Source organism: Halichoerus grypus, chromosome 4, assembly GCF_964656455.1.
Source record: "Halichoerus grypus chromosome 4, mHalGry1.hap1.1, whole genome shotgun sequence".
Taxonomy (NCBI): Eukaryota; Metazoa; Chordata; class Mammalia; order Carnivora; family Phocidae; genus Halichoerus; species Halichoerus grypus.
Window position 1 is genome coordinate 117,772,760 of NC_135715.1, and position 25,823 is coordinate 117,798,582.

Genomic DNA, 25,823 nt, shown 5'->3' on the forward strand with positions numbered 1-25,823 from the left:
TCTTAGAAATTTGGAGCCAGAAAGGTCCCTTGAGACTTCATTTTCTAGATCAGAACAGTGAGATTCTAAATTGGCGGTGGGTGGGGGGAGAGAGAAGCCAGCAGCTCTGAAACAGCTTTGACCTGTTGACAATAAAACAGTGCCTTTTGCGTCTGCACTTAGATCCCTTCCTTGAACAAGATTTTTTTTCCAGAGCTATTTTTCATTATCATGGTTTCTTCCAGCTCCTGAGCAGCTGATTTGGAATTTGCCTAATTCAAATTTACAACATATGGTAATTACCCTGAATCTGTGGGGTACTCAGTAAGTGATGCGTGCTGTTGGAATCAGAAATAATTCTAGTTCCCAAAACCTATCAGCATCCAATTTGGAATGGTGTGCGTATTGGCAATATGTAAAAAAGTGTGTGTAGCATGCACAGAAGTGAAAAATGGAAATAAGTTACTAGAGGAACCCTAAATTTATGATATGTCATTGCATGATCACCTGCATAAATCTGCATAATGGGACATCCATTTTTTTAATGCTTTTAAAGATACAGCTTTGAAAGTTGCCCATTTTTCATCTTCACCCATTTTCTGTCTATATTGGTTTCCTTTCCCCGGAAGTTGACTCTCACCTCTGTTCTCTCCCACACAGAATATCCCAAGTGTGGCGGGGACAGGGATTGAGGGGACAGGGGGGAAATGTGAAGGCTTTGTTTTCCCTGTAAACCCACAGACTTTTTGCTGCAATGACTATGCTAACCTGGTATCATTTGACAGAGGGGATAAGGTGGTCAACCATGGTGGGTTTTTATCTTACTCTTTCCTAAATCACCTAGGGGTGTCTGGGCCAGATCAAAGACCCAGGGAGCATCTCGGGGCTTAGAAAAAGAGGGTTAGCTGTGTGAAATCAAACTTCTCAGAGGCAGGACATGTCACGCTCCAGCCGCCTTGTTAGGGACCGTGTGGCTTGTTCCTGCCCTTTGAAAGTTGTGTTTAAGGCACTTACGCTCAGTCAGCAAGTGAGGGTGGAGGAGCCTATGAGGGCACTGAGCTGAAGAAAGAGAAGCTAATGATAGTCTTTATCCCTGAATCAAAATATATGCACATTAGCATTTTGAGTCAAGAGAATTGTGGCTCTGGATGTACTTGGCTCTTCCTGCCCCTCCTTCCTTTTTTTTTTTTTTTGGATTTTCTTATCTGTGAGTCATTTGCCTCCTATCTACTTTGTGGTTAAACTCCCTGAATTGGAGGCGCTGGTGGTTAAATGGCAGGTCCATGGGGTGTCCCGGACATCTCTACTGTTTAGAGGCTGTGTGTCTGGGAAGTCAACCGAAGGCATTACAATGGTGGTGGTTCTCAGCTCCTACAGAAGTGTTTTTATGAGCCACTGGGATAGAAAACGTAGAACTGAGACGGCTCTGAAGACTGGAGCGGAGGGTGTCTCTGCATTCTAAAATGAATACCTCCGCGCCCAGCCCCAGGGAGGCGGGCTGCACACCTGCCACTGAGCTGAGGGCCACTTTCAGTGGTGCGGCCAGAGCCCACAGGCCAGACCCACGGAGAAGCCTTAGAGAAGCCGTAAGAGGCTTGAGTTTCAAGAGCAGCTAGTCCATGAGTTTTCATAGTGAGTGCCAGCCTTTCTTTAGTCTCCTACCAGTTATAAAAAGAAAATTCATTCATTGATTCATTGATTCATTTTACTCTTTCTAGGCTTCTAGTTATTAGCACTTAAAAATGTCCCATGCCTCCTGAGATCTAGTGGTATAGGGAGAATAATTAAAATTAATCAGCTGAAAGTATCCCGGGGCAGATGCCGGGAGCTGGTGTATGTGGTGGTCTGGAAGGGAAGTTTCAGTGGGACCAGTGACCAGCTCTTGAGAGGCCCGACAGGTGGTTCTTTCACTTGCCACTCTAGGTCTTTTTTAAATTAAAGGTTATTTGCTTCCCTGTGGCTGTGTTGGGTGCCTACGTTTTGTGATAGCCTGCCTGAGGCACGTGGGGGAAAATAAAGAGATAAGCTGTCTGCTTTTCCTGCTTTGCTGCCCCTGGGATTACCTGCAAGCCTGAGTTTGCATCATGGAGATGATAGAACTAAAAGAAAGAATGAGCCTGCGGTAAAACAAATGAACAAACAAAAACAAAGGAGAAAGAGCCCCCAAAAGAATTTTAAAACAGGCATCCTGAGTCCACCAGATTTTTTTCTTCCTTTAAGACGAAGATTTTGAGCGGTTGCTCAGCGTTAAAGTTAAAATTCGATTGTGTTGTTCTGATAGTTTACAAAACCGGCTTCCACAGTAGCTATCAGCCTTTTTTTTTTTTTTTTCCCCTTGGTGCTTACCGAGGAAAGCAACCAGTTTTGGAATGCATTTGGTGGATGTACCTCAAATTCCATTTCTGTGATGGTAGCAGACCTTTTGACTTATTATTTATTGAAGTTTTCAAACCTAGAGAAGGTTTAATCAGGTATCATACATTCTTTGAAGAGGAATGCCCTGGAGGAAATCTGTAATGGGGGCTAACGGGTGTTTATCTTCAATACCTGAAGGTTCGGTTTGACCACTATTATGAAGTGCAAATGAAAACCAGTAAAAATTCTCAGTGAACTGCATTCAGACCCACCATTCATAGGCAAGGTGACACTATTTAAAATGAATTAAAAAAAAAACAAAACATGATATGTCATGTCTTGGCTTTGCCAATGTTATGTGGTGCCTGCAAGTTTTTAAGAGGTTTTAACATTCATGGAAAAAATTAAGCAAAGCATTATCCCTATTGAATTTCCAGGAGCCCCTAAACACTGGTTTCTCATTGGCTAGTTGAGTGTTTTCTATGGCTTAGTGTGCCAAGAAGGAGTTGAATGTGGATTTGGAATCACGCCTGGATTTCACTGTGTATATTGTCACGTCCCGGGCCTGCCGCATTCCCTGTGCAGTCTTGGCTCCTTTAACAGGCTGTGGGTCAGTTGTGGTGGAAAATGTACATTTAGCAAGTTCCTTTTTTAGAATACTTCTTACACGTTATCTTAAGTCTCCTAAGTAGTAAAATGCAAGGGAAACACATGTATACCTTTTGCCCCCTCTTCTTGCACGTTGAAATTCTGTGTTTTTTTTTGAAAGATTTATTTATTTTAGGGAGAGAGTGTGTGGGGGGTGGAGGGAGCAGAGGGAGAGAGAGTCTTGGAGCAGACTCCCCGCTGAGCGCAGAGCCTGTCCTGGGGCTCCATCCCAGGACCCTGAGATCATGACCTAAGCTGAAACCAAGAGTCAGACGCTTAACCGACTACACCACCCAGGTGCCCCAAAATGCTGTGGTTTTTTAGTTGCTCTATGGAAAAGTTTCTACTAGGTGTGATGGAGTCTGGGCCTTCCTCCATTACTCCTTTTGGTGAATGTTTCTGGTGGAACAGTAACAGTGTTCACTGGGCTCTCTCATGGCAGAGTGTGTGATGAACCTCTGTAATAATGGTGTTTATTTTTTAACAGATGGGTCAGAGAGTTTCTGAACGAAGAAAACAGAGGTCTTGATGTTCTAGTGGAATATCTATCGTTTGCGCAGTATGCGGTCACGTAAGTAAAACTTGGCTCGTTGGCTTTTGAATTTCATGTGGTCATAGAAGATGGAAGTGAGTGGCAAAATTATATACAGCACTGAGGGGAGAAACCCAGAAGCAGATGTGGTAAGGTTTAAGGAGGCTTGTTTCTACTCAAGTAACTAAAAGCAAATCATATAATCATTATTAGAAATGTTTTTAAGGCAGAAATAAAACAGGGGAGTAAAAATCACCCTTAGAGTAGAGTCCTTATTTTAAAAAGTGCTTTAGTGCTCAGGTTACATATATCCATATGGTAGAATACCCTGGCAGTCATTGAAAGAGGTGTATGCTGTATTTTTGAGTGAATAAAGCAAGATACAGAAAATAACTTTCTTTTTGTTAAAAAAAAATTATATGTATATGTATGTGTATATTTGTATGTGCTAGTAAATGCAGAGAAAATGATTGCAGATAAACCAAATCAAGTGGGATTGGAAGAAAGAGTAAACAAGAGGCTTTCCTTTTTCTACTTTATATGTATTTGTATTGTTTTGACTTCCCCTTCATACGGTGAAGGGGAAAAATTGCAGCAGAGCAGGAAAGAAAATCAATTTACTTAACCTTGTTTTTTGTTAATTCATAAAATTTTCCCATTTGCTAGGCTTCTGGAATGCTTTACAACAGAAATTTCCTTCTTTAGTCAAAGAATATTGCAGTATCCACAGATTCTCTCTCTTTCTCTCTCATACACACACACACACACACACACACACACACACACACACACACACACACACACACACACACACACACAGATTGAGGAAGTAATACTGTATTTTTAATTTGACCGGAAGACATTTGGGCCCAGGTGGTGTTTTTTCTCCCCTCAATGCTTCTTTTAAAAGCAGTAACTTGTTTTTCATATTGCATCACTCCAAAGAAGTTCTAAGACTTAACCAGATGTTATAATCCTCAGCACTTCCTTGAGAATTCATGAGGAGGAAGCTGTAATTACTCCTTTTTAGTGGATGCAAAAATTACAGTATAAACTGAAACTGACTTGATCAGTTTCAGGCTTGATATCTCCTGTATATGATATGGAATAGAGTAAGAAACACCGATAGACAAGTTCTTATCTTTCTAAGAAATTGTCCTCTGAAATACAGTCCTAGTTTTTATAGCATATTCTTCCAAAGGTTGTTTCTTATCTATGTCCGTTGTGTCAAAAACTGCTAACCTCTCTCACACTTCATATTATATGCCAAAACACGATAATATTACCCTGCTGCATAGTTTAAAATCTGGAGGAAAAGTTATGGAATTAAGGAAGAGCTAAGAGACTTCATTTGTAATGGAAAAGGATGGCATGCTATGTATTACATGTCGGCTGTAATTAACCTTTTACCTACATCACAGTAGAGCTTGTGCACCCAGTTTTCCCAGACGTACCCTCACCTCAGACCAATGGGAAAGGGCAGTGCTACCATGAGGGAATTCTAGGTGCGGTGTAAGATCGAACCCAGCAGATCAGAACTCAGAGCTTTGGTTTCCTTCTCTACTTTTTTTTTTTGGCATTACCTTTATATTCTCTGCTTATTAGTTTTGGTTTTGTGTTGTTTAATTTAGCAAATTATATATAGAGAGATAATTTATGTTCTTTCTTGAAACTAATAAGCTGAAAAATTTCTTACTGTCCTAGCCCAGGTAATGTGCACCAACAGGCTCATGCTCTGTTCCTAAAACAGGATGCTTCACCAAGGTGTGCGTTTCCTTCTTCTGCTCCATGGGGTGGGCGACCTGAGAGGAGCATAAGCCTGTGGGATAGCCGAACGACGTGGGGGGCTGCAGAGTGACTTGGCGAGAATGTTGATGACATGGGTGATCTTGGGGTGCCCCCTCGGCTTACCTTCTCTGATTATCGGTTGTAGTCTTCTATTTTTAGTGTTTAAGGATTTGATTACTCAATCCCACCTCTTTCCTATTCAGCTCTGCTTCCTGCATCCAAAGGCATGACAAAATTGCCAGATGCATTCACTGATGATCCTCAGTGCCGCCTGGATTAGTATTTAATAGAGGGACAGCATCGCCTAGTTCACAGATGACGGTTCTAACAAAATATTTTATTTTGGCGATGGTACCCTTATAAAGAGTCATTCTTGTTATTGCCAATATGTATTGTTACTGTCTTTTCTGAGATAGCTGCCCAGATTTTCCATCTGGTATTAATTATAGCTGCCTTCTGTTTATTCTCTGTCTGATCAGGTGTTGCTGGGTGGAACTAGAGGTAGAAACAATTGATAAAATAAATATATATATATATATATATATATATATTTTTTTTTTTTTTTTTTTTTTTTTTTTTTTTTTTTGAGAAGGCAGAGCTCCTGTCTTTGGGAGGGGAAAATGCACAGAACACAAAGGCCTGGCTGTTTAAAAATTTTGTTCCTAAAATTATACAAGAATGAGCAACTTAACTTACCATTTATTCTAACATGGTCAACATGAGTAATAACCTCAAAAAATGTCAGAGAAACACCAGTCCTCCTTTAAAGAGCACCACATTGGGAAGAGATTCCAAAATCAAAGCAAATCCATAACTTTGCAAGTAATGTATCACATATGGTTGCAAAAGTACACTTGCCAACACACTAGGAGAAAATGCTCAGTGAAAATTGATGGGTAGGAATAAATTAGTATAAGTCTACATATTGACTTGTTAAAGCAAAATGAAGACAGCTGTAAGATCTTTCCTTCCCCTTTCACCATAGCAGTGTTAGCCATTGGTAAGTTAGTAAGCCTTATAGTAAAATACAAATAATACAGTACTATTTATTTTTTCCTTGTAGTTCGACTCTTCTTTTGCCTTGCCCAGTATTTGTCATTTTGGATTTTCGAAGCTAACTCTGAGTCCGTGGAAATTCTTTTTGCATTGCCTTTTTGGTTTTCTTTGTTTGCAAGGACTGCCCATTATTGGGCGCGGATGCATCATAGGAAGGAGCCAGTTACGCACATCCGTGTATTTGTGTGACTGTCCACTTTTTTAAGTCTTCAGTGGCATTTCTCTTTTGTTTTAGTTTTGATTTCGAAAGCGTGGAAAGCACTGTGGAGAGCTCAGTGGACAAATCAAAGCCCTGGAGTAGGTCCATCGAGGATCTGCACAGAGGGAGCAACCTGCCCTCCCCCGTGGGCAACAGTGTGTCCCGCTCAGGAAGACATTCTGCGCTGCGGTGAGTTCCGGGAACCAGGAGGGAGGCGCGTTCGGTAGGTGACGTTGGGATCGCAGAGTGCCTCGCTTCTGTTGATGATCCTGGGCTACGCAGTGCTGTATCTTCCCACACAGCACTTATATCTGCAACGATGCAAATGGAAAGTTTCTTCGGGAGTTCATGGGATCATCTCCTGGGCCATACTCTACAGGTTTAAATAGTTTTTGGGAAACACCAGCCCTTCATTTGGTGCAGAAAGAGAATTCTGCTGCCAAATGATAGAGTGCAGCGGACTCCATAGACAAGTTTTCGAAACCAGGGAGATACTGACTTCGTGATTTAGGCTCTGTTTTCTGGGTAGAGGCAGCACCTCTTGAGATTTGAGGATCTCAGGGATTCCTTGTTGACTCTTCATTCTCTTCTCCCCTCCCTTCTTCCAGTGGTAACTCAGGCATGTGTTCTGTGGGACGTGTTCTTAGAGGTGCAAAATGCTGTAGTCATCATTTTTATTAATTAAATGCTTTTAGGCAGTGTTCCTTTGGTTAAGTGTGCTCAGTTGTCAACCTTTTGTTTTCCTAAGGCTTCTTCTCTAGTCTTTCATGGCTGAAATGCCACCATGCTAAGGAAGGATGGGTGCTGACTGCCTGTACGACTAATGGGTATAATATCACTGAGATTGTTTATTCACTCATACCTACAGTCATTCATTCACTGAAAAATATTTTTGAGCTTCCATAATTTGCCAGGCACTGTACTTACAGTTAAGATACATGGATGGGTAAATCAGAACTCCTGCCTGTCAACATAGAGATGACATCCAGAGCAAGTTCATAAATAGTTCAATAAACATTTTATTAATTAGCCCCCCTTCCCCACTGTTGCTTATTCTTCATAGCTTGAAATATTTATGTCACTTCAGGCTTGATCTGGCAAGTGGATGTTCGGGTCAGTGTTGAAGATTCCCATAGGTATTGGGGTCATTGGTAGTAGGGTCCATGTATCAAGTTGTAAATCAGTGAAAATGTGGCTTGCAGAATTTTCATATTATTAGTCTTTTAATTACCTCTTGTCTCTTTGACTTGGGTTTTGGTCATAGAAAGTTAATATCTTGATAATGAAGTTCAGTTTCGCCGAAGGGTTTGATATTTGAATATGATGCTTCCAATCAACCATTCAGATTTTCCATGTTTGGAAATGCCAAAAATATTAATGGGTTTTGAATGGTTTAATAATAATGAAGAGCAGTGTCTCAGTCCGTCTCGTGGTATTTGCAACAGGCCAAGAGCTCTATAACTAGCTAGCCTGCCTCAACTTTACATGTGGACAAGGCTGATTTAGAAGTTGAAGAAAGGCCAGTCGTGTGTGAAGAATTCCATTAATGACCTTTGTATGTGAAATGGAAATTCTTACCATTAGTATAGATATAATTATGTGTAAGGAATTTAATTACAAAGCACATTTTAATTTGCTTTTTTATCATTTCTTACCTGGAATGTATCACCTATTGGCCAGCTACCACCTCAATAAGGATTCATTTTTCTGATTAATAATTCGTTAGGCCTAATTTTGAATTATTGAAGACTGTTCATTGAGAGCACATTGTTTGTGGAAGAGTCAATAAAATATGGGAATATCTTCGATTTGAGGAGAACTGTAGTCCTGTACTCTAGAAGGCATAGTACCGGGACATCCGTGTCCAGCCTGACTTGCTTGACTGTTGGCTCAAGGTAGAACTCGCCAGAATTCATTTCAAATTGGAAAAATAGACCCAAAGTGTAAAGATAGACATGATGGAAATGCTCTTCTGAGAAACTCAGCAATTATCTGATCTTTTTGGTTGGCAGATGTGCTAGAAGATGACCAACTAAGAAACCAACATCACATTCTTCTGTCTTGCGTTTGAACAGTTTTGGGCTGAGGAATGGAACATTTGGGTTTCCTTTGATTCTTCTTCATGGATTCTAGTAACTGAAGAAAATCAATGTGGCAGTAACTTTCATGCCCCCTTATTGACCTGAAGTTTAGACTTTTTGTTTTTAAACAATGTATATCAGTGATATTCCAGCTCTTGTGGTTCATGGATTTGTGCCTGGATTCTAATTCTGTATTTGGTCATTTGATAGCATCTGTGACTTAAAAAAACAAACAGCAATCAGAAGTACAGGCATATGGTACATGTTGCTTTTCATATACCCAAAGATTGTTTACATTTTTTTTCTCTTCCTCCTCCTCCTTCTCTCCCCTTTCTTTCTCTGCTCCCCACTTCCTTCACTTTTAGGCTTTCTTTTCATTGTCCTTCTTTTCCATTCTGCCATCTCCTTTCTGATTGTCTTCGCCTCCTCTACTTTGTCCTTTCTCATCCTACTGTCTCCTCTTCCTCCGGTTCCATTCATTCCTTACACCACCACCAGATGGGTTTCTCTGCCTGAGTATCTTCAGTTCAAATGCCACCAGAGCTGCTTCTCTCCCTGTTGCCTCTGGAGCAGCTTCAGTTTACACACTGATGATGAGGCTTCAAACCGGAACATCTCGTAAGTCACGGGTGAACATGACGCCCACGAGAGCTTGTCGTGCATGGTGGCAGGGTATCGCGACTGCTCCCCATTTTATAATACGATAATCTCATGGCTTCCCATCACCTGTACTGGAATGAAGCCCACTGCCTTTTAAACTTCGATGCACTCTGTTATCATATTATGATTCCTCAGTTTAAGAATTTGACCCTCTAAGGTGTATTGTATTCATGTTGCAATTTTTTGGGAAAGCATAGAAGGGTATTCATGTTCTGTAGCTTATTCTGGTAGCTTTGTTTGATGGGAATATGTCTTTATTCAAATGTAGATTTTTAGTTCCTTGTCTTAATCTCCAGATGATAATGTAGATTGAGTTATCTTATCCTCTATCACTTGGTAAAAAGTGTTAAACTTGGAAGAGGAAATGAGATTTCAAGAAATTTAAAACACTTTATAAATGGGGCTTGATTAAAGAAAAACACCGTTTTTAAAGAAAATTGTAATGTTGACGCACACTCTCCTCTTTGTATTCAGACTTTATTTTTTAACTATTTAAAATGGATTAGTAAAAATTTTAGGACATGACATTCACCTTCAGTTATATCAGCTATTAAATGCTGTATTACATGAATTTGTCAGCTTGGCCAGTGGTAAAAATGTTGATATTGATGCAGTAGAGACCGGAATTGTGTGGTCTTGTAAGCTTAGAGTCTTGTGTGCCTTCAGTTAAGATTTCTGTTAACGTGGCTATAGGTCGAGCTAAAATAAATGATGCTGTATATGCACATGTGTACGTGCTAGGTTTTTGAAGACAAAGGTTGTATTCAGATATAAGAGAAAGTAATTTTTTAATTTTTAAGAATGATTACTTCATGCCATTAGACTTAAATAAGGAGTGACATAGACAATAAATAAATGTTTTGAGTTTTTAAAGAAATCCATGGAGCACTGAGAGCCTGGAAGAAGGGGTCAGATTTTAACTGGGACTTTGGGTGACACCAGAGTTGACGTTCGGGGTGAGGAAAGTGCTTCTGGTGGAAGTAAAGTGAAGAAGCATGAGATGAGCAAAAGCTTACATCAGAGGTCAGGCATGTTTGGGAAAGAGGGAAGAACCTGTCCTTTCTGGAGCAGGAGCTTTGTGATGAGGTAGAGGGTGATTTAATGGCGAGATTGGGTCATATACATCCAAAGCTGGTAGGCCTTGAGGGTCACCCCGATTGACCCTTCCCAGTGTGGTGAGGAAACCAACACCCACGTTTCCTCTAAGATGTTAACTTCTATTAGTATTTATTCTTGAGATCCCCCAGAACAAATTTCATTGTTTTTCTTGAGATTATTATCTTAAAGGAATGACATTTCCTGAATAGTCATCATTCTATTGACCACCTCTATCTTTAGTGAATTTACATGAAGAGATGAAGAGTTCAAATTTAGATGCTTGTTGATAAGCATTTTTCCCCCCATGGGACTAATTTTTTAAAGTAATTTAAAAATAGGCACAGAGGAGAGCCTGGGTGGCTCAGTCGTTAAGCGTCTGCCTTCGGCTCAGGTCATGATCCCAGGGTCCTGGGATCGAGCCCCACATCGGGCTCCCTGCTCAGCGGGAAACCTGCTTCTCCCTCTCCCACTCCCCCCTGCTTGTGTTCCCTCTCTCGCTGTCTCTCTCTCTGTCAAATAAATAAAATCTTAAAAATAGGCACAGAGATGTAGATAACATTGATATAATTTTTATTGGGGAGGAAAACATTGAGCATCTATTGTGTGCCAGGCACTGTTCTAAGGGCCTTCAGTGATTTACCGCTCACAGTGGGTTTACGAGAAATGACGACTGTTATCCCTGCAAAGAAACTGAGGTCTCTAGTGGTTAAGCAACTTGCCTGGGATCAAACAGCGAGTATAGGAGGTAGGATATGAAGTGAGCTGGCCTGACTCCAACTTCCAAACCATGTTATCCTGCACAGGATGATTTTTTTCTCCTCCATAAAGAGCCTGTTTTAATATCAGGGTGTCCACGTGTCTTTATGGGGGTTGTACCCTGCAGGAGGGGCTTTTGCAAATCCTTCTCAGAAGATGTGCCTTTTTCTACTTCACACGAAGATGCCAGAGGATCTAGTGGAGACCTTGATCAATGTGCTGGTCAGTGTAGCTGGTCAATCTGACTATTACAAAACAAGTTAACACAGAAATAGGAAAAAGTGTTTCCTAAACAAATGACAGGAGTAAGACAAAAAGTTCCGTATTTATACAATTTCATTGTTACCTATTTGCAGATGGGAAGGCATTGAAGGGGGGAAGCTTATTAAATGAAAAAAGTGACTTTTTTTTTTTAACCAAAGGGGAGATTATGAGTGAGCTTTTCTCAAATTTTTGTTTTTATGATGTTTTAGAACTGACCTAAAATACATGTAGTATATACTTGTGAATCAGGGAGAAGCCACATAATAAAGAACCTTGAATTTTGGAGTTTGGTTTTTATCTGGTAGGCAGTGGAATGGGAAGTCACATGAGGTGGCTGATCTTTTCAGGTGTGTAGAGTCTGGGGAATGTACTGGATGTTGATTGGAGGAAAAGACTGCTATTGCTTGGACCTCTGCAGGTGGTACCTGAAAAACATAGAGCAAAAGCCAAGTAAGAAGATGTTCCGGAATTGACTTGGTGGTCATAGTGGTAAAGAGAAAATTTTGCATATGATTGATTAGAAGAGAGAGAGAATCATTAGTAGAAATAGCAAAGTTGGAATCTGGAAGGGTTCTCGGATGTGATTAGTTGGATGAGGTTTGTCGATGAGGCATTGTGCTAAGACCTTACTCTCCAAGGAGTTACCTAGTTCCTGCAGACCAATTTCCATATGTGCACCATTGGCCCATAATTTGATTAGGCTTGATTGCAATAAATGCTTGTGTTCACAGCAGTTTTCCTGATTTTATGTAGATATATGGGTACACTAAATCTGTACCAATTTGCTTATAAAGTAAGCGGTATTCTAGAAGAGTGGAGCTCTCGGAAGCTCTTCAGAGTTCTTTTATTTCAACAGTAGCATTTTACCTTCAATTTTAATTGTTGGGGGAAGAAAATCATGTAACCTCTTAACTTTAAACCACTATAGTATGAGATAAAAAAGATCTGTGAATTGTATAGTTGGAAGCTAAAGCACTTTTTACTTTGATTCACAACAAGGAGAACTTAATTCTGTTCATTGTCCAGTTTATATAAATTAGGGATATAATTTCTAAAATGATCACTGTTCTCTATTCTCTTCCCTCTTCTGCCCCCCAAGTTAGACAAAATCAACTCAGATCCTTGATCGTCTTCAGTATTGAGAGTTGTAATCTTTATTTTGTTCTACATGTGTTCCTTCTTCTTAACTCCTTGTATTCTAACTTTCCATATGGACAGATATTGAGAAATCTTATCTATTTCCATAAGGTCCAATTTACAGGGGGGAAAACTACAAAGAAAAATATATTAAAAATTTTTTCGCAAAGTTTGAGTTGTGTCTTCATGAGATAAGATGACAGATACTGACTGAAATTTTTATTAACACTGAATTTAGAAAGAGAGAAAAGGAAAATAAAGAATAAAGGTAAAAAAGTAAGGTAAAAAGGCAAAAAAAAAAAGGGTAAGAGTAAAGGAGTGGGAGAGAAAAGAATAAGAAGATAGTCATTATAGGTAACACCTGAATATTGTTTCTGAGGGAAGAGAGATGTTGAAGAAACTCCTTAACCTGATAGACTTTTGTCCTGAAGATCTGAGGTTCTAGAAAATGCAGTAATTATCTATAAAATAAAGACTTTCTAAATTTGCAGACTCTGTAAAAATAATCTGCAACTACAGACTTTCAGTTTTACTTTTCAGCACATTCTGTAAGCAGAAACAACTGAAGGTGTTGGGTTGTTGTGTTTCAGATTTTTGTATTTGTTTATTTGAAGTTGTAAAAAGAGAAAACTGTACTTGGGTTAAGAATGTACATTTCAGCTTTTCAGCTGGGAGCTTGTTTTAATGGCCCTGCTGGTGAAAATGGTGACAGCTTTAATTATAGCTTGTGGTGCACCATACAGGCAGATTTGTCAAGCATTTCCCACTATGAGAAACATGGATTTCACTTGTTCCATCTCTTCATTGGGTCTTTTCTCCAAGGGAGAGGCTCTCCAACTGAGAGAGGCTATGATATGGAAGTCATCTGGCCAATGCATTGTTGAGGATCTGTCTCACAGGTCTCTGGTTGGTAGAGATGATAGGCTCTGGGACCTGCCGCCCATGTTAGGAGATTAAATTAATTCCTGTAAAGAACTTGGCTCAATAGTGAGTAGTTAGTCAATGTTAACCACATAGGATTGAGAGAAAAATGGAAGATGACTCTGGAACTTCCTACAGCTGTGGTCCAGTACCTTCATCAGCAAGACTTATAACATACAGAAAGATCCTTAAACTGGGGCGCCTGGGTGGCTCAGTTGGTTGAGCGTCTGCCTTCGGCTCAGGTCATGATCCCGGGGTCCTGAGATTGAGCCCCACATCAAGCTCCCTGCTCAGCGGAGAACCTGCTTCTCTCTCTGCCTCTGCCTCTCTCTCTCTCTGTCATGAATAAATAAATAAAATCTTAAAAAAAAAAAGATCATTACACTATTTGTATAAGATCTGTGGCTGATAAAGGACACATGTTTATGAAATCTTTTGGGAGGTATTCAAGGATTATTAGCCCCATTTTCCAGATGAGGACGCCAAGGCTCAGAGAAGTTATCCATATCTAGTGATAGAGCCAGGATTTAGAATCAGTCTTCTGACTCCTATGTCAAGTGTTTTTATGATTTGATTGAGAAAACATGTGTATGTGTGTTCTTGCACGCTGGCATATGCTAAGTGTCCTGAGTCTAACCAAAACCAAAGTATGGAGCTTTCAAAGCTAGAGTGACAATAAAACCTAGGGGAGATTCATGATGTGGTCTGGCTGTGGAAGAGCTGTGAGTAAGACCTGGAGGAGGGGCTATGGAAGAGGGGGAAGGAGGGAGAGGGTAATGAGCAGTGGCTCAGTGCTAAGACCACATGGTTTGTTTAGGAAACAATGAATAGATGAGTCTGGCTGGAAGCAGTTTAGAGCCAGTTTATGTAATATTTTGAAGGCCAGGCTAAGGAATGGTCATTTTAGCTCATTGGCAACGATCTATTGAAGGTTTGTGAAAAAGAGGGGGTAATTTGGGATAAACATAGAAATATTTCTATTTAAAGGTCACAGGAGATAGATGGTTTCCTTGAACATGCCTCACATAGGGATATATACAGATTAATTAGCAACTCAATAGCAAATGCCTTTTTCAAAGGGAATATAATGAAAAATCAGAAAATTCAGACAAATACTGGCTCTCCATTCATATGATGGGTTGGCAGCCTGTTTGTTCACTTATTCTGTTCAAAAAGTATATATGGAAATATTTTGATTCATAGGTTCTGTTCTAGTTGTTAGCTGGTCCTGTGATGGGAAATGTAGACAAACGGAAAATTTCAATAACTAATAAAATTAATTAGGAGGTTTGTGTGTCTCTCTGTCTCTATCTCCCTCTGCCTTCCCCATCCTCTGTTTCCCTTTCTCTCTTTAGCTCCACTTTGAACTGTCTGGATTCAACTCTTTCAGCTCTGTTTCTTTTGGCTGTGGAGACCATCAGAAAGTGCTTGCTTCATTTTTTTCAGCATCGTATATTTTATGAGTTTAATTGATAGAAGAAATATGCCCAAGTGATGTCATGTCTGAAGGGTAACAGAGGAAACCTAAAACCCCAAATCTTGGTAAAGTTATATTAAGGCCAGACCTTGGAACCATAAAAGACTAGTAAAATTATGCCAAATTATGTGAATATCCAGTTGGCGTTGCATCCCAGTTGAGTTAAACCCTTACCTTAAGCTTCCAAGGAAGTTCTAATTACTATTGTTTATTTATAGGTAGATATTAGTTTGATATCTGAATAGTTAGACTGTTTGAAAATACTTTTTTAAGAGAAAAAATACACCTTTCCTTTTTCCTGTTGCCATTAGGACTTCAGTAGTACAAACTTCACAAGTATTGGCAAGAAAGGTCTACAGACTTTTGAAAAACATTTTTTGCCAGACTCTGGGAAAGTCTGGTTTAGGTCAGTTCAGGAACTACTCATTCAAGGTTCTGCAGTAATATATTGTCTGTGGAGAGTACAAGGTCACAGGGAGAGGCAGACCTGTCCACAACCCACACACAAGAGGATGTCAATGTCTAGAAATATGGATATGTTGTTAAAACAATAGATTGCTGATCAGGCTTATTTCAGAGTATCACTGGGTGAGCAGTAGCTTCCATTTTGGTGTTTACTAAGTGCTTGGTGCTTTGCAGTTGTAGATCTCCGAACATATCCATTGTTGATTACATCTAGCTTTTGTTCAGAAGTAGTGTTCTTTTTCCTGTATTTCCAGAATTATCATGGACATGCTTCATATCCTTCATTCTTATGGTTATCACCTCTTCTTTTTAATATACCCCTCTTATTTTTTTTATTTTTAAAAAACATTTATTTATTTTTTTCAAGATAATTATTTGAGAGAGAGAGACAGAGAGAGCACATGGGAGGCGGGAGGGTCAGAGGCAGATGCAGACTCCCCGCTGAGCAGGGAGCCCGATGTGGGACTCGATCCTGGGACTCCAGGATCATGACCAGAGCCAAAGGCAGTGGCTTAACCAACTGAGCCACCCAGGCACCCCCCCCTTTTAAATTTTTATTTATTTTATTTTTATTTTTATTTTTTACATTTATTTTAGAGATGGGGGGGTCAAAGAGAGAGGGAGATGGAGTCTTAAGCAGACCCCATGTTGAGTACAGAACCCGACACAGGGCTTGATCTCAGGACCCTGAGATCATGACCTGAGCCAAAACCAAGAGTTGGACACTTAACCGACTGAGCCACCCATCTCCTGGAGCTCCATCTCCTTTTATTTTTTTTATTGCGGTAAGAACACTTAACATGATATCTTACCCTCCTAACAAATTTTTAAGCGTACGGTATGGTATTGGTAACTATTGGCACAATGTTGTACGGCAGATCTCTCTAGAACTTATTCATCTTGTATAACTGAAACGTTATACCCATTGATTAACAATTCCCAGTGTTCCCCCTCCACTCAGCCGGTGGCAACCACCATTGTATTCTCTGCTTCTAAGAGTTGGACTGTTGTAGATACCTTTAAATAGGCTCATGCAGCATTTGTCCTTCTGGGCCTGGCTTATTTCACTTAGCAGGACATTCTCAAGGTTAATCCATATTGGTACACATTGCAGGATTTCCTTTTTTTTTTTTTTAAAGACTAAATAATATTCCATTAGATAAATGCATGTTTCCTTTTCACTTTTTATTTTGATATCGTTTATTTTTTTTGAAAGATTTTATTTATCTGTCAGTGTGAGCACAAGCAGGGGGAGCGGCAGGCAGAGGGAAAAGCAGGCTCCTTGCTGAGCAAGGAGCCCGGTTCCAGACTCCATCCCAGGACCCTGGGATCATGACCTGAGCAGCAGGCAGACGCTTAACCGACTTGAGCCACCCAGGCATCCTGATAACATTTAAAATTTTTAAAAATTATAAGATTACAGTGATCCCCCTTACGCCCTTAATACAGATTCAAAAATTCACATTTTGTCCATTTACTTTACTGTTTACACATTTGCTTTGTAAATATACATCCTTTCTAATCATTTGAAAGCAGGTTACAGAATTGTGTCCTTTTACACCTAATTTTAGTGTAGATTTCCTAAGACAAGGACACACTCTTACATAACTATGGTACAGTTATCAAAGTAAGACTGTTTTAATATTGACACTGTTTCTTAGTCCAGTCTGAGAGTTTCATCAGTTATCCCACTGCCTTCCATTTCATTTTTTTTAAAACTCTATCCACACTCTGTAAGGATCATTTATTGTGTTTAGTAGTTGTGTCTGTGTAGTGTCCTTTAACTTGAACAGCTCCTCATCCTTTCTTTGTCTTTCATGACTTAATATTTTGTGTGTGTGTGTGTGTGAATGTAATATTTTATTTTTTATTGAGCTATAATTATATAATGTGTAAGTTTTAGATGTACAACCTGTTGATTTGAAAAAATTTGTATACTGCCTTATGATTACAATAGCATTAGCCAACACCTCTGCCATGTCACCTAATTACTATTTCTTTATTTAACCACAGTTTCTTTCTCCATTCATCTGTTGATGATGGACATTTAGATTGTTTTCACATCTTGGCTCTTACAAAAAATGCTGCCGGGAATACATGTGTGCAGATATCTCTTTGAGATTTTGATTTCAATTCTTTTGGATAAATGCCCAGAAGTGAGGTTGCTGGATCATATGGTAGTGCTATTTTTATTTTTTTTGAGGAACTCCATACTTTTCCCCATAGTATCTGCATAATTTATATTCCCCCCCAACAGTGCATAAGGGTTTCACTTTCTCCATATCATTGCCAGCACTTGTTATTGCTTGTTTTTTGTTTTTTGTTTTTTTTGGTAACAGCCATCCTGATGCAGTGAGGTGATATGTCACATTGTGGTTTTGATTTGCATGTCCTTGATGATTAGTAATGTTCAGCATCTTTTTATTTTTTTATTTTTTTATTTTTTTAAAGATTTTATTTATTTATTTGACAGAGAGAGACATAGCGAGAGAGGGAACACAAGCAGGGGGAGTGGGAGAAGGAGAAGCAGGCTTTCCGCGGAGCAGGGAGCCCGATGTGGGGCTCGATCCCAGGGTCCTGGGATCACGACCTGAGCCGAAGGCAGACGCTTAACGACTGAGCCACCCAGGCGCCCCAGTAATGTTCAGCATCTTTTTAGATACTGTCAGTCATTTATATGTCTTCTTTGGAGAGATGTCTATTCAGGTCCTTCACCTGTTCTTTAATTGGGTTATTTGTTTTTTTGTTTTGTTTTGCTGTTGAGTAGTGGAGTTCCTTATATGTTTTGGGTATTAATGGTTTGCAAATATTTTCTTCTATTTTATAGGTTACCTTTTCACTCTGTTTCCTTTCTGTGCAGAAGCTTTTTAGTTTGATGTAGTCCAACTTGTCTGTTGTATTCCTAACCATGAGGAACTAGTTCAAAATGACTATAGCTTCCTTTTTAAACCCTCTTACAATGAGTAGTGGTTTAAGGACAGCACAGCATGACTCTAACCAGAACCCTAACAAGCGTTACGTGTATGTCGGGCAACCAACATGTGCCTGGCAAGAAAAATTCCTGTGTATCTCATCTGTAGTCAGGAAGATGCCAAGACCGTTGCTTCCCTGGGTTTTCTTTGCTGGCCTTGCCATTCTCTTTTTTCTGGAGGCAAACATTCAGGTTTGACTTGCCTTGTCATTTCTTACTAGAGTAAGTCGATGGTTTGGAGCTCACTCAGTCATTCTGAAAGGCTTTTAAAACACCTTCTGTCCCTGTGGCTCCTGCTGCCAGTGCCAGGCAGGTTGAGCTGCTCACCACCTGCTGCTTGGCAAGGTCATTGCTGCGCATGAAGTAGGTGGCTCAGATGGCAGGTGTCGCCGTAGTACTAAACAGCACATGTTTTGTATAGGTTTCTTAAGAGGTATTTGTAGAAATTGCTTAGTTTTGTCTGCCTATTACACTGGTTTGACTTAGAACTTTATTATTTCATGTGCATATAACTACTGGTGCATATAATTAATACAAGTGCTTAGAGTCATTTCTGTTTGGTTTTGATCTCCCGTTAGTTTTGTGATCTGTTTTTTTTCCATATCCACAGAATCTTGTGAATTCTGATTGGCAACTCCCTCCAAGACAGTGTGTCATCTTCAAATGCTAGGGTAACATTTTAGTTTGAATTCAGTGCTTGACAGGATAGCAGACAGTTCTAAAAGTTGATGAACAGGGTCTGAGAAATTTGGTGGTATTAGTTTCCCTGCAAGGTTTTGGTCAAAATGACCTCTCAAAGACAGGATTTCCTTAAAAATCTTGAGACCTCAAAAAAAAAAAAAAAATCCCTAAATATTCATCTCCCATTTTTTTTTTCCCCCCTACAAATAGCCAGGTGCTCCAAAAATTGGACTCAGGGTTGTTATCTGCCTCTGGGAAACCATCTTTTGTGTCCAGGCATCCAGAGCCCCAAAGCTCTGCCTTGCCCAAAGTGGGGAAGAAAGGTTCTTGGGACAGCCAGCATTTAGGTCCTGTACTTCAGTGGTCCTAGCATTAGTTCACAATCCCTCCATTCAGTACTTTATTCCCTTGGTTTTTCCTCTGGAATCTGAGAGCATTCTCTCCAAGATTCATGTCTCCAGGAAGTTGCCCTGAGTCACCAGAGAGACCGAATTGTTTCGGGACCTCATTAGACCTGCTCCCATTAATTTAAAGGAATAGTGACACATATTCAGAATGACTTCATTGGGCAGAAAATGATCTCTAAATGTCTGATAGGGAGGTCAGTGAAAATGAGGGAGTCAGGACTCTTTGAATGCTGTCATCCATAAAAACAATGAGGAGATGGGCAAAATATGCCAGAGTCAACTGTTTCAGAATTCTAGAAATTAGCTCATCTTGCAGCAATCTGGGGAGCATTTATTTAGGAAAAATGAGTGAATCTTGGTAGCAACAGCTGGCTTTGTGGCATTTCACTTGCCCTGTTCTCCTCCCTCCCTCTCTAGGTCCACAGTAGCCCCGAAAACCAGTAGCTCCGTAATCACAGTGCAAACCATCAGCCTGGCAGCTCGCAGAGGGGCAGAATGGAAATGAAGTTCTTTCCAAGCCCTTTTTCCTCCTCCTCCTAGATGAAGCTATGATGTACTGTGTGGTTAGAGAACTAGCGAAGAAACCAGTTTGAAGCCTCTGTTAAGGGAACAGACACCATTAGCTGTTGACAGAACCTGGGATCACTCAAACCTATTCCGTGGGTCAGGAATGTGGCTCGTCTGCCTCAATTATCCATAGGAGACTGGGAGAAATGAGTGCTGCCTCTCACTGGGGCCTTTTAATACACCACAGTGAACCAGAGCGACAGTCTGCAATCTGGCTCTGCTCAAATAGTCTCTGTTTTATGAGAAGTTTCCTAATAACTTCAGGAAGGAAATACTGTAGCAATTGGTTTCACTGTGAATAATTCTGTAATGGTACGTGTGCCAAGTTTATTAGATTACCACGGAAGCACCCATACCTCCTGCTGAGTCACCCACTTAATCCCTTGTAAAGCTCAGGTCTTTGTGGAAAGTCTTTTCAAAGAGCTGAACTAGGATGATCGGTGCTTGTGAAAGGCGAACAGGGTTTAGCCTCAAGGCTATGGCGTGGAACCGGATGCACGCTGCTTTACCCACCCTTTCTTTCAACTACGATAGCGTGAACCTTATTTACGTGTGTCAACATGATTATGCAACAGCACCTGTGCATTTGGTTTCGATGACTAGTTTTGAACCGTTTGAGTTTTTAATTGGTCACTGATTATTGCTGATTTTCCAACCCAACATTGAGGGAATCTGTAACTCATACATTTGGTGGAGTTTTATGGCACTAATCACTTACCTTCATCCTTTGTCTATGGAAACTGTTAATCATTGTATTCGGCCTCCTTCTTGATGTCCAGGTGGACGTTTGCAGCACCAGTGAATGAGATTTTTTTCAAAGTCCAGTTTTTCTGATGATACTTGGTTCTTTTGTTACATGTGTTGTGGAATTGGGCCTCATGCCAGAAATGCTACATCTTGCTTTAGGAGGGTAGAGCAGGGCCAGCTTTCCACATCAGAGGCCTTGTGGGAAGCCTTCTACAGGATGATTGAAGTGAAAAGGCATTCTGATCACACCCTTAGCTGGCCCTCTGTCTTTAGGGGAATCTAAGCCTAGACCGTCTACAAGTGTTTATTTTTATGCAGCTTTTTTTCTTTCTTTCTTTGGAAAGTAACACACATCCACACTTAAAATACAGACAAAAATGATGAATCCAAGGATCACAAGAGATGGGTAGGTTTTAAATCTGCATTGGTAATAGTTCATGTTCAATTATCTTCATTGTCATGTCACCTTTATGAGACTCACCCCACAATTTGTCCATCCCTTTTAGATTGACTTCTTGAATCAGAACCCTATTTAAAAACACCTTTCATATGCCTAAAGACCATTTCCAGGAATAGGTCTGTATTAACTCAGTCAAACCTGGCTCGATTGAAGAAAGGTTCACTCCATGGGGATTTTAAGTATGATACTTCTGTGAGATGTGACTGTCATCACTCCACCATATTGTGCTGTGCAGGTGTGTGTCCTGCTGAGTTTATTTTGTACATGATCATGTGCATGCAGCAGAAGGAGGGGCTGGGGTTGGAGTGTGGGCAGAGCACATTTCATACAGGGGCTGTCAATGTAGTTATCTCTTGCTTCCTAAACTAAGCGATGAGTCCTTAAAGGCAGAAGCACCGTCTTTCGTTATCTTCTGTTTTTCCTTAACACTTAGTAGGTTTAGCATAAACAGGAGATGTTTAATAAAACCAGCATTGGACCTTAAACATGAGTTTTAGTTTGATTTCCTGTGGCTGGTGGAGAACATCAGAGGCAAGTACTTTTATTTTTAAGTTTTTATTTAAATTCCAGTTAACACAGTGTAATATTCATTTCAGGTGCACAGTATAGCGATTCAACACTTCCATACATCATCCAGTGCTCATCACAGTGCAAGTGTACTCCTTAATCAAGGCCAGTGCTTTTAGATGGCTCACCTTGTCCAGGTGTCCTTGTTGTGGTTAAAGTGGATCCAGGAAATTGTTAGTTTTAACTCTGTTGGTATTTTAGGGTCAATTCAAAGGGATCTATTCAAACCAGCTACATAGGGACATGTTTTTTGGGTACTCCAATACATTAGAGCTGAATTTAAAACTAAGCAAACAGAAAAAAAAGGTGATGTTAATCAGGTGATAATTAAAGCAAATAAACCAAATATCTAATTAAATAGATTGTCAAATTCCACAATATGTGCTTGTTGAAGAGTAGATGAGTGTACCTGCTAACTCATGGCACAGTCCCTAAAATCAAGCCAAAGAGATTTAATGTGATCCTAAATTAGGTCATCTGCAAATATTTGTATTTGCAGAGGTAAAGAGTTGTGACCTCTATCGGCTTGTATTTACTTAATGAGAGAAAATTCTCTTAGAATAAGAGTTCCAAAATATGGAGCAAAATTTCCCATTAAATTAAAAAAAAAAAACTTCACTTTTCTGATAAGTGATACAGGATAAAATAAAATTAAAATAACTTAATTAGATTAAAAAATTAAATTACATTAAATTATTTAAATTACATTAAATTAAAAAAAACTTCACTTTTCTGATAAGTGATACAGGATAAAGATTTAAAAAGAAAACTGCTTACCTGGGTGGCTCAGTCGGTTAGGCTTTTAAGCGTCTGACTCTTGCTTTCAGATCAGGTCATGATCTCAGGGTCGTGGGATCCAGCCCGGCGTCGGGTTCTGCGCTCAGCGCAGAGTATGCTTGTCCCTCTCCCCACCTCCCCCACCCCATCTCTGTCACTCACCCAAAATGAATAAATAAAATATTAAAAAAAAACCAAACTGCTTACCGAGTGCATTGACCACGGTGTTCTGAAAAAATGCCTTAACCCCCGCTTGGTGAAATAATTGGTGGGAGTGGGGGAATGGCACCTATTAGACCCAGTGCTGTCAGGATGATGGAAATGAGCATTCGACAAAGAACTTGCCGGCGCAGAGGGCTGTAGGCAGTAGCTTTTTCACATGATCACCTGACATATTGTCTGTGAGTTGCAACTTGTAAGAAGAAACTGGCCTGAATCCCAGTGAGGACACTTGTCTCTTACTTTTTACCTGCTGTGTGGCTGCAATTTCTTTGGGCTTCCGTTTGCTGATCCACGGCAGGAAAGATTGGTAAAAATGATACCCCTTTGGCTTTCGATGCTGACTTTTTGTTATTGGTTGTAGTGGTGTTTTTTAAAGACATACTGTGATGCTATGATTTTAAATACAAGTTCAAATGCTGCCTTTAATTCTCCATTTTTGTATAAACCAAAAATGGGAGGAAACACAAAATTTAGATTAAATGCTGATGGGCGCCTGGGTGGCTCAGTTGGTTAAGCGACTGCCTTCGGCTCAGGTCATGATCCTGGAGTCCCGGGATCGAGTCCCACATCGGGCTCCCTGCTCAGCAGGGAGTCTGCTTCTCCCTCTGACCCTCCTCCCTCTCATGCTCTCTGTCTCTCATTCTCTCTCTCGCAAATAAATAAAATCTTAAAAAAAAAAATTTTTTTTTATTTATTTTTTATTTTTTATTTTTTATTTTTTTTTAAAGATTTTATTTATTTGAGACAGAGAGAGAGACAGCTAGAGAGGGAATACAAGCAGGGGGAGCAGGAGAGGGAGAAGCAGGCTCCTGGCTGAGCAGGGGGCCCGATGCGGGGCTCGATCCCAGGACCCTGGGATCGTGACCTGAGCCGAAGGCAGACGCTTAACCACTGAGCCACCCAGGTGCCCCCCCAAAATTTTTTTTTTAAATGCTGTACACTTAGGGAAAAAGCTTATCTCTATTTTTTAAGCATAGAATATCAATAAAATATACTTTGTTTTTATTTGACATAAGTTTTAAGCTCCTTAAATACTGATAAGTATTCATGTGCTGTTTTATATTAAATACATTTTAAATGTTGATCCAAAATGTATATTTGAGATCACCCACCTGCTACAATAAGTAGAAACCTTTTGTGTTACTAATTAGAATGTCATAATTAATCCATTTTTGCTAGTTTCTACAAATAATGCAAGTAATGACCAAGACATTTTTGCTTTTTAGAGTCTTATTACAATCCTGAAGCTGAAGAACTGGATTATTAAGTGCAAGGAAGGAACCTGCTTATGTAACTTTACATCTCTTAGAAAACACCATTAATGTGTATGTTTGGTCTGTTTGGCAGAATCATTAAAATGTATGTGGAAGGGATGCAGAAACGTGCAACTCTGTAGAACTGACCGATCCCTCTGCCGTCCAGAGTCACTTGCTTTGTTCAGTAGATCTGCAGTCATTGCTGCATGTAAATATAATTTAGCAATAAGGACAGTTGATTCCCTTGAAAATCACCTTTTTTCTTTTTTGAACTTAATCATAGATAACTTTGTTTTGCTCTGGTTAGCCACTGCTTTCGATTAAAAATGCCCTCTCTGTATCATCCGCTATAATATACTTAACAAGTGATGCCGTTAAAGAAATGCAAAACAGGTTAGACTAAATTAAGAAAGAGGTGGGGAAAGAATTTCTGATACAGACGAAGAAGCCCGCAGACATTGGGGTCAGGCTGGCTGTGTGGTTATTGTTTGAAGAGGTACCAATCTCTGTGAGACCTCCATGTGGTGTGTTAGCAGACATGCTCAGGCTGGGGCTGTGGTGAAGCGACATGTTTTAGAGTTGTTCTAGATGTTGAAATTGTGCTTACTACCACCGAAATCGGAATTCAGTTCCATAACTTTGTTTTTGCATTCAGAGCTGAATTAGGCCAACTTCCATTGCTGCAGTTTTATTTCCAAGTGTGAATAAGGCAGGAAGTCCTTGAATAATCCTTCTTCTTCTTCTTCTTCTTTTTGGTTATAGTAAACTATTATTATAGAAGTAAGTTTTTCTAATTATAGGAAAATTAGAGATTACATGTGAACAAAAAAGAAAAATCTACAACCACATCACCTGAGATTACTGTATAATTTATTGAATTTCTATCATATTTTCTTGTAGCTATTTTTCCTTAATACGTGTGTCTGTGCATATTCATGTAAAACAGACATGACATAAAGCAAAAAAATAGAGCATTCTCCTTGAGACTAGCATAAGCAAATTTTATACATTCAGGTGTATGGAGGCAAGTGACATATTGAAGTGCTTTTCTCAAATCTATTTGGCTCATTCGTAGGCTTATGTGAAAAAATCATCTTCTGTTTGATAGTTTTTGAATAGAAAATGAATTAAAAGGGCTGCTCAGCGGAACAGTTTCAGACAAACCTGTCAATTCAGTTTTCAACTCTTTGCACCTGTGGGGGCTTTTGAAAGTGGTTAATATTAATCAGAACTTCCTTTAAATTCTTTAATTAGTTCAGGAAGAAGGAAGGCCTGTGGCTTATTTTGTAGATCATTTCTGTCATTGATGCTATCAGAGAGTAGTTGACAATTTTTCAAATTGGCTTTTACTTCAGGCTTGGAGTTGCAGAGAAAACTGCCCTTGGAGGCACTCACTTACAGCTCACTTGGAAGCTCTTGGTGGTGGTGGTAGCTTGTCTCCTAGCACCATGTTGACCTTGCCACTTCCTTACTCTGAGAAATCTCCAGACGGGAGAACTAAGGCTTAGCAATGTGGGATCTCCGAATGAGTCTTACCATGGAAACCTCCTCACCCTGTGAAATACCAGCACATTTCCACCTCAGCTTCAGCTTTCCCACCAGGCTTTACTTGAGGGATCAGGCTGAGGAGGCATTTGCATACTATTAAGGTCTAATATCACAGGCTGATATCGAAGTTGCTAATGTATGGCCTTGCCTAGCCTTAAACTCCTAACAGGGACTCCTGAGAGCAGAAATGGGAAGGTGCAGTTA

General features: G+C 39.9%; 1 protein-coding gene across 9 annotated transcripts in view; it reads left to right on the forward strand.

Annotated features, from left to right (window-relative positions):
* FMNL2 (formin like 2) overlaps window positions 1-25,823 on the forward strand; it is a 302,761-nt gene that overhangs the window by 209,992 nt on the left and 66,946 nt on the right. For all 9 annotated transcript variants that reach the window (XM_078070796.1, XM_078070793.1, XM_078070798.1 and 6 more), the window contains exons 5-6: window positions 3,470-3,553; window positions 6,594-6,746. In XM_078070796.1, coding sequence (XP_077926922.1) covers window positions 3,470-3,553; window positions 6,594-6,746 — 237 coding nt within the window. The remainder of the gene's footprint in view (window positions 1-3,469; window positions 3,554-6,593; window positions 6,747-25,823) is intronic.